Source organism: Lolium rigidum, chromosome 3 (assembly GCF_022539505.1).
Source record: "Lolium rigidum isolate FL_2022 chromosome 3, APGP_CSIRO_Lrig_0.1, whole genome shotgun sequence".
NCBI lineage: Eukaryota > Viridiplantae > Streptophyta > Magnoliopsida > Poales > Poaceae > Lolium > Lolium rigidum.
This window is the reverse complement of record NC_061510.1, coordinates 161,820,969-161,830,231: the sequence shown is the minus strand read 5'-3', so window position 1 is coordinate 161,830,231 and position 9,263 is coordinate 161,820,969. Positions and strand designations below refer to the sequence as shown.

The 9,263-nt window shown below is 43.0% G+C and overlaps 1 protein-coding gene across 1 annotated transcript; it reads right to left on the bottom strand.

Moving 5' to 3' along the window:
- Positions 1 to 1,171: 1,171 nt before the first annotated feature.
- Positions 1,172 to 8,855, bottom strand: LOC124702610 (oligouridylate-binding protein 1B-like). Its single transcript, XM_047234774.1, has 12 exons — positions 8,487 to 8,855; positions 4,881 to 4,942; positions 4,536 to 4,638; positions 3,790 to 3,866; positions 3,634 to 3,695; positions 3,417 to 3,504; positions 3,260 to 3,335; positions 3,131 to 3,161; positions 2,906 to 3,025; positions 2,155 to 2,240; positions 1,885 to 2,058; positions 1,172 to 1,766 (listed from the first exon to the last, which is right to left on the bottom strand). The coding sequence occupies exons 1-12, from the start codon at positions 8,649 to 8,651 to the stop codon at positions 1,479 to 1,481; spliced, it is 1,332 nt and encodes a 443-aa protein (XP_047090730.1). The 5' UTR covers positions 8,652 to 8,855; the 3' UTR covers positions 1,172 to 1,478.
- Between the last annotated feature and the right edge of the window lie 408 nt (positions 8,856 to 9,263).

Genomic DNA, 9,263 nt, shown 5'->3' with positions numbered 1-9,263 from the left:
GGCGGCGGCGGCGGCGGCGACGAAGGTGGAAGAGTTTCTCTCCTTTGGTTCCCCTTTTTTCTCGTACGAAGGGCCGCCTATATTTTGGGCCGGTGATATCTTCGGATCCTTAGCATGAGCGGTAGCGCTAGTAGGCCCATTGAGCTCGTATACATGTAAGTCCGATTGAGTTCGTCGAATTTTATTTTTTCATTTCAAAAGGGGGGAGGAAGCCCACCTCTACATCAAAGCGATGCATACTGCTTCTATTCAGATTTTATTCAAAGTTCGTCCAATGGGTGCTTGCAAGCGTGGAACTTCTCTCTGTCTCCGCATACGATAGTCCTTGAACAAAAGCTTGAGATTCCCGAGGTAATTGAGTAGCTCCTAATCCTTAAAAAAAAAAAGCACCTCCACATCCGATAATGCACCGATAGGCCTTGGACCAAAACTTGAGATTCCTGAGGTAATTGAGTAGCTCCTGATCCTAAAGAAAAGCACCTCCTAACTCGACTCAGCTCGAGTGGAGCTCGGTGTAGGACGAGCCGAGCCAAGTTTTAGATTTACTCGTTAAACGTGTTTAAGCTAAACAAGCTAAGTTTACCGAGTACTCGTTTAACTCGGTAAGGTAGAGGTAGCATTAATCTTTCATCTATGTGAATAGATTGTTCATGATTGATCCATCTAACTCGAATTAATTGGTCACAGCCAATATGCTATGTTCACAATAAGTATACTCCTAGGCTTCGTGAAATAACTTGGGGTGGAGGGAGTGATGTAGTCCATCAACAACCTATTACTTGATGTGGTGTCATAATGTCATTTATTGTGGTGATGATTGCAACATACATGCCTAAACAATCAAGAACAATTGTGTATAGAAGCTATGATGTTGTATGTTGAACAGTTGTACAACTTGTAAAGTTTTGTGAGTCAACCAGAGTTTCAGTTTTGGGCTCGTTATTTGAACAGGCTGAGCCGACCAACTCAGCTTTAACATAACGAGCCTATGCACTGCCACAGATTTTATTACATCCGTTTCAACAAACACAAAGATATGTATCTTCTGTAAGAAATGTGCAGAACGACACTCGCACACTACCTGAAGCATGTAAAAAATGTGCAGAACGACACTCCACACTACCTGAAGAATGCACTGGAACAAAATCTCGGCAGACGAAGATGAAAGATGTGAGCTACACAGCTGAGCAGCTTATGTAAACAGTTTGGCAGGTTGCCTCCATGAAACGACAAGGAGGACTACCCAAACTCTTGACACGTTAGGAATACATATGTTCTACAGTCGTAATATATATAGCTGGATCCAGAAACCAAAGTCAACAGCAACAGTCAACAGAGGATAGTAAATTACTAGGTGGGGATAATACGGATTTTAAAAAGAGAAGAAAAAGGCCTTGTGAGGCTTCATGTACTATGTATATATATTAGGAGGGGAGGGCGTCGTTGTCGTCGTCGTCAAACTTGCTTCACAAAGCCACTCAGTAGTACATGAGCTGCTGCTGTTGTTGCTGCTGCTGAGGGTTGACGCTCTGGAAGCCACCATCATAGATGGCCTGGCTGGCTCCGGCGCCCATACCCATAGCAGCCTGCCTCAGGGAAGCGTGCTGACCCATCAGACCTGGGTTAGCAGCCATCTTGCTCAGCGCGAGGGATCGCTCGTAGAAGAGGTCAGCTGCCGACACGCCAGGGGTGTATGGCGTTAATGCCGGAGGGGGCAGAGGCGCAGATGCCGTCCCAGGTGGAGTTGGCTTGCTTCCCCAAGAGCACTGCAAGATTTGAACAGATATGGATAATCAATCACCTCTGTTATATAAGATGAACTTTAGTAAATAGGTCAAAATGGGCTATTATTTGTGGAAATGGTGACATCTGAAGACAAAATACCTTGATCTGCCTCCCACCAATAAGTTGGCCATTACCCGTCTGAATTGCTACTGCAGCTTCTTCATGGGTGCTATACCTCACAAAGCCAAAACCTTTATCACGTGTTACGCGGACCTCCTCAATTGAGCCAGCCCCGAGTAAATGAAAAAATCGATGCACGTCATTGCTGTTGATCTAGTAAACAAAAACCAACAAGTTAGCGATGACCAAACATATAAGAAGACACAATAAGAAGCACAACCAAAAATTAAATTGGAACATAGAAATTACATCATGAGGAAGATTGCCAACATAAACAGTCGTATAGTGTGGGTTATTTTCAGGGCCATCTTCGTTTGCATTCTCTTTGCCAGCTTCTGTAAAACAAGAACAACGAAAATATTTCTCTTGTCAGTTTCTAGAAAGTGACTAAATGCACTAGAGGATTATGCAAATTGACTCTGTGAGAAGCAAATATATTTTAATTCAACTCCAAGGGTCAATTTGTTTATTTTTTGTGGGAAAGTCAGGAGGTTTCGTTCAAATTTCAACCAGATTTTTGGGTAAGAATGGAACCGTTACGTTGAAGTGATATTCCATCCCAAATGTAGCAGAACTTTGTAAAGTAAATTCAACTCCAAGGTTCAATTTGTTTCTTTTTTGTGGGAAAGTCAGGAGGTTTCGTTCAAATTTCAACCAGATTTTTGGGTACAGTCAGCCAACTCACTGTCTCTATATGCATGCTAGCTAACTTGGCACAAGCGAGCTACAAAATCTAGCAGTTCCACTAACAAACTGAATAACAAACGAAGTAAAGCCAGAACTAAGCTCCTCCTTAACTTGTTCCATATCATACAAGCATTTAAACTACTACCTCCTTCCCATGAAATATGTCTCAACTTTGTCAAAATTTTGATGTATCCACATACTATTTAGTGTCTAGATACATCCAAATTTAGAGAAAGTTAAGACATGTTTCATGGTACGGAGGGAGTATTAAATTAAAACAAGCACCTCAGGCGCAAAAAGTCTGTATATTCACCTGATGGTCCGTTTATCAACTCTACCATACCCTTGGAGTCTGTACTTTGCTTCTCTTCACCAGCATTAGCGCCCTTTGTTGCCCAATTACAACGAATTTGGCGGTTCCCAAGCCACTTTCCTGAACACACACAAAAAAACAGCCATTATCATTGCATCACTGACTGAAGCTAATTCGGTAACTCTAGACTAAGACATGGCTAGCAATAAGCAAAAGGGAGCGCACCATTCAATTCATTTATGGCAGTTTGTGCATCCTGTCGATAGACAAAATAAGATGATGAAATAGCAGTTCAAATAAGATAACAATACTCCACAGTTCATATTAATGTTTAAGTTACCATAGTAACACTACCTGCTGATTCCTAAACGAAACAAAACCAAACCCTCGGGATCGTCCAGTCTTCTGATCCCACATAACCCTAGCATCTCTGCACAGGTTACCAAGATGAAGTGATACAGCACAATGAAGTGTACAAACGGGGCTAGATGCAGAGATGTCAAACACTTACGAGCAGGTAGAATATGCCGAGAAAAAAGCAAACAAAGCAGCATCCGTGACCTCCGGGCAAAGATCCCCAACAAAGATGTTAAAATGACCTGCAAGAATAAACAGATTAGACCTCAGTTTCAAGAGACTCGCAATGATATGCATGAGGATGCACACACAGACACTGTAAAGAAGAATTGAATACAATGGAACATTTAGATCATCTTTCAGTTCAAAACCTGATGTATCTTCTCTCTGGGTACTTGTATATGCCCAATTGACTTTTATTGGCTGGCCAACCCTGGTAATTCAGTATCATAAGAAATATTAATGTGAAAGGCAGGGCATTAATACGTGTGTGTATAGATAATTAATACTGAAAAACGAACACTTACAGCTGTCTACCATTGAGTGACACGATTGCAAGCGCAGCGTATCTACGGTCATAATAGTCAACAAAACCAAAAGATGACTGCAAGTTAAAAAGCACCAAGGTGAATAGCTTATAAACACAAGCAACAATAAATACAGCGTTAGCCGTTCAACAAACTATAGTACTCCCTCCGATTCATACTAATTGTCGCTAATATGGATGTATCTAGACCCATTTTAGTTCTAGATACATCTATATTAGCGACAAGTAATATGAATCGGAGGGAGTAGCAGATTAAGTGAAGGACACACAAAAAATGGAGGATGCTATGATTTTTTCAAGAGAGAGAAGACAGGCATTACTAAAATAGAAAGCTAAGGTCCTAACAAGAGGCCAATTGAGTTATACATCTATCCGTCCCATGTGAACATTTGTTAATCAAACATAGCCAGCCAACATCTGAAAACTTCCTTGCAGGTAGTTGCACAGAACTAGGGTTTATGGAATTTATCTACCATGCCAATCCCAACAAGTACTCCAAAACAGTCACATAAAGCTCACACAGTAGGGTTCTCGAATCTCAAACAATTATGCGCAAAATAAATGCAATTATACCAACGAATCAAATAGTCACTATTGACAACATAAACCTTTTTGTCCGAGAATATGCACCGTGGCTGGTAAGAAAATGTTTTCTATTGTAAGGAAAACATAGTCTAGATATAAAAGAAAGGCCCAGCTAGTTTTGTTTGAAAGAGCACAAGTCACCTTTTCTTTCCTGATGAGCTTGCACCCTTCTACTGGACCAATACTTTGGAAAACCTCATGGAGTAGTGAATCCGTGACTTGAAGACTGATATTGCCAACATAGCTATTAAGAATATCAATGATTAGTACCACAAAGAGAAATGTGTGCAGCTTGGTGTAAAAATAAGCAGAAGAAAACTTGATCCAGATAATCAGGCAATCTGAAGAACATATCCAATTTGAGAATGTAAGCAAACGAGCCAACATTTTACAGATACGTATCTTGTTTGTATAAAGTAGTGTTTTTTCAGTGATTCATTATTTAGGGTACGAAGTAACCAGAAGTATCAAATAATCCACACTTACACGCTGCGGCATGAACTTGAATCAAAGCCAGGTGGAAGGTTTCCACTAACAATGGGCTCTATCTGCAAAACACAAGTGTCATAAGCAAAATATAGCCCTAAGATTATTGAAGGAAAAGGATTAAAACAAACAGTAAAAGTATGTAAATCAACACCAGAATCGAATGGAACAGTATGAATGCATTAAGGTACGCAAAGGAGTAACGGACACCAAGCAAGTTCCCTTGCTTACAGGATACATGATTCAGGAAAGCTATACAGATCTACAATATGTTGTTGCATGTATGTTGCTTAGATTTCTTGCAGTACTGAATTATGAGTTGAGGTAAGCTGAAATGAATAGCTATACAATACTATCAGCATGTAAGAAACACTTGAATGTCCTCACTGGAAGGCAAAAGTTGCACTACTGCAAAATGCATCTAATATGAACAAGTTTAGCGGAACTTTGCGCAACTGATTCCTATAAGATGCAACGTATTCACTTGCTAGCACTTGGAACAGCTACAGGTAACCATACCATACAAGTATTAACAGAATACTGCGGCTGATTTCAACGTTACGTAGATTTCTTGCACTATTGAATTATGAGTGGAGGCAAGCTGAAAGGAATAGCTATACAATACTATTAGCATGTAAGGAACAGTTGAATGTCCTCATCGAGAGGCAAAAGTTACACTATTGCAAAATACATCTAATATGAACATGTTTAGCAGAACTTTGCACAACTGATTCCTAAAAGATGGTATTCACTTGCTATCACTTGGAACAGCTACATGTAACCATATCATAGAAATATTAACAGAATATTGGGGCTGAGCATTAATGCAACCTATGCACTAAGAGTCAATACTGAAGTGCACACTGAACTGATCAACAGTGCAAGAATTATACAGTTGTATGTCAAGTCGCCACTTGCCAAACACTTATTTATGACCAAACAGAAAAATTAAACCAAAACGCCTTAAAAATATTCGATAAAGGGCGCTTTATTTCTTATAAAAACGCCTCAAATGGTGACTTAATTGGCAGAAAATTTCCATCCGAGCTTCACAGGCACTCCAAACTCATTCACAGTTCCGACTGTATAATTCCACTTCAAAGTTAAGAAACTAATAGCAACTCTAGCAGATTCCCTAAAACACCCCATTCCCTATAAGAACTGCTATAATAAAGGAGGAGGTGCAAAAAAAACCACTCTCTCAGATCCTCTATCCATAAAAAATTTAGAGGACCCTCTAAACCCGCCTCTAGGCTACAAATAAAGAGGAGAGGGCGGGAAAAAGAGGAGCCTCTATGTCGCTATTCTTTGGCGGCGGGGACTTTTCAGCCCCGCACCACAGCAGGTGTTCAACGTATCCTACGACTACACTGACTGAGACAGGCTCTCGGCGTCCTCAGAGAAGGACGATGACTCCTAGCTGGCCATGGCAATCACCGCTTCAGAGGCAGAGGCCAGCGCCAACTTCCACCCTCAAGGCCCATCAAAAGGCAGTCAAGGAGTCCGAGAAGGATGAGGAGATGGCTGACCTAGACGAGGAGAAGGGCAAGACAATCTTCGAGGATGACAACGTTAAGTCGTGAATCATCCATCGGGTACAAATAGGGGTGGGCATAATAAACCGAAACCGAACACCGAAACCAAATTAACCGGAACCGAAACCGAATACACCAAAACCGAATGAACCGAGATTAATTTCGGTGCATAAATGTGATAAACCGAATTTATCAATTAAAATTCGGTTTTGACACCTAATTGACCGAATTAACCGAAAAACCGAGATATCAGCGACACAGATAAAACGAGAGGTCCAATGTTCGTTTATGCTAGTGCTCAACCCAACAAAACAAACTGCATGTACTAGCCCTTTAGCCCCATTGACGTAAGTTGTATCTGTATACATGTCTCTTCCGATTTCTAGTCCCTAATTAATCTCCTAAAAGATCTGACGTATTTCCATAGTTTATATGCATCCGCCGACGTGCACCGTCGACGTACGTCGTCTCTGTCGGATCCAGCAAGCGAAAGCAGCAAGTCAGATCATGCAGCAATGTATTGCTATCAGATCTCTTTACCTCTCTCAAGACTCTAGCAGCCCCATGCACGTTGCGATGGGTACACACGCTTTGCATTCCTTTTCTTTGCTACACATGCATTCATCTTGATTTTTGCTTAGCGGCTATGTAATTTTTTTTACTAAGGGCTATGTATTTGACTATGGTTACTTCTACAAGCAGTGGCCTGTGCGTGCTCTGCATTACTGGCCACAACAACACGCACGAGTGGCTAGCTACATGCATTGTAGGTGCCTGCATTTTATTTTCTGTCAGACTATGTCATATCGGTTAAAAACCGAGCACCGAACCGAATTATTGGTTAACCGAAATACCAGTCAACAAGAAAACCGATATAATTTCGGTTATCATTTCTTGTTACCCGAATTTTACAAAAAACCGAAAACCGAACCGAAATTTCGGTTAAAACCGAACGCCCAGGCCTAGGTACAAAGGACACTGTCCGATACCGTGAGTGATTAGCTGCCAGCCTGCCACCCTCCGGTGGAGTACAGACGGCATCTCGAGTAGTTCTAGAAGAAGAATAAGAAATCGAAGAAGTAAAAAGAGCAGCAATATGCTACAGGGTGTTCTAATTAGAAGTATGCCATGTTCGTTTTCAATTAGATGTATGTTTCATGTGCTATGTTTGAATTAGTACTATATTTTGCATGATATATTTGAGTTTGAGATGTTGGTTTAATTGATGAAAGACTTGGTCAAATTTGATGTAGAATTGGATTTTAAATAAATTTATATGCACACAGATGTGGGAAATAGAGGGGAGAAAATGGTATAGGGGATGCAGTTTTAGATGAACTGAAAAAGTTGCAGCCCCTCTAGTATGGTTTTAGAGGATACTCTAAAATCATTTTAGACGATAAATTTCTAAGGGATCTGATATAGTTTGCTCTGACACTGAGAGCACATAATTACTTAGCACTATGGCGCTGACAATATTATCACATAAAACTCCAGCACAAACATATACTAGGTCAGTGTTGTAAACACGTCCATGATCTCACCTGTAATGACCTAAAAATAATTGTAAATGACAGGCGCGAAGGCAGTTAGCGACACGCACCTAATTCCACGCGGACTGGGCGTAAATAGCCTAAAAACAACAGCCAAAACCTAATACTAGTACAGTTTGTAGGTTAGCTACATAGCTTAGAACAGCAGAGAAGATCTGAAATACAGTCAGAATCACCTCCTAGAGTCCGAGGAATACCCTAATTCCAGAAATCATGCAAACAGACGAACTAAATTTCCCCGCACGGGCACGGTCCGAGCGAAGAGAGCCCACGAACTCCGCGGAGGAAGAAGGCAGGAAATAGAATAGAAAATCCCGACACGGAAGCAACCGAATCCCCAACGTCTGAACCGAATAATAGCCCAATCGATCGAGAGGCCTGAATCGTACTACTGTAGAACATGCAACCGAAACGCCTGGCTGGCACCAGCCGCGCGCGCGAGAACCCCCAACAAATCGAGCCCGAAACCCAGCAGCCCGGCGCAAACGGGAGCGATCGAGCCGCGGAAAGGAAGGCACCTGCTGCGCGGCGACGAGGCCCGAGTGCGGGTGGTGCGCCGGGAACATGGGCGGCCCGGCGGCCGCCTGCTGGTGCTGCTGGTGGTGCTGCATGAGGAGCGCCTGCTGCATCATCTGCTGCTGCTGCTGCTGCGCCGCCGCCGCCTGCTTCATCAGCTGCTGCATGACGATCGATCCCCGGCCCGCCTGCCTTCCGGGTCAGGGAGATCGATTATTAGGGGTCTGGGTCGGAGTAATCCAACCCAAACGGAAGGAAGGAAGAAGGGAATCGAAATGGAAAAAAAAAGGGAAAAAGAAGAAAAAAATAAAGAAAAAAAACCCTCGAAGCCGAGGGGGGAGAGAAGTGAAGAGGAGCGAGGCGAGGCGAGAGTGGGGTGGGCGAGCTGGGGAAGGAAGGAAGAAAAGGATATTTTTCCTGCCGCAAGCACTGTTTACAGGAAACCCCTCAACTATGTTCTTTCCGCAGATCAGTACGTAGTATTGCTTCTGGCTTGTGAACGACGGGAGACAATGATTGGCGCACGCCTCTTTGTGTGATTTAGGAAGCTTCCGAGGGTGTGTCTGGGAAGTTCTCTTGTCTGCGGAACACGGGCGCCGCAGCGGAACAGGAGCGGAGGGCCCGGTGTTGCTGACGTTGCGGTCAGGGCGTCATCCTGGGGCTGGCAAGCGGGGCCCGCGCAGCAGGGGCGGAGAACGCGGAGACCGGCTGCCCCGGTGTTTGTGGACGAGGTGCACGGAGAGGAAGGCGGAGGGAGTGGATAGGGTTGGAAGGACGGC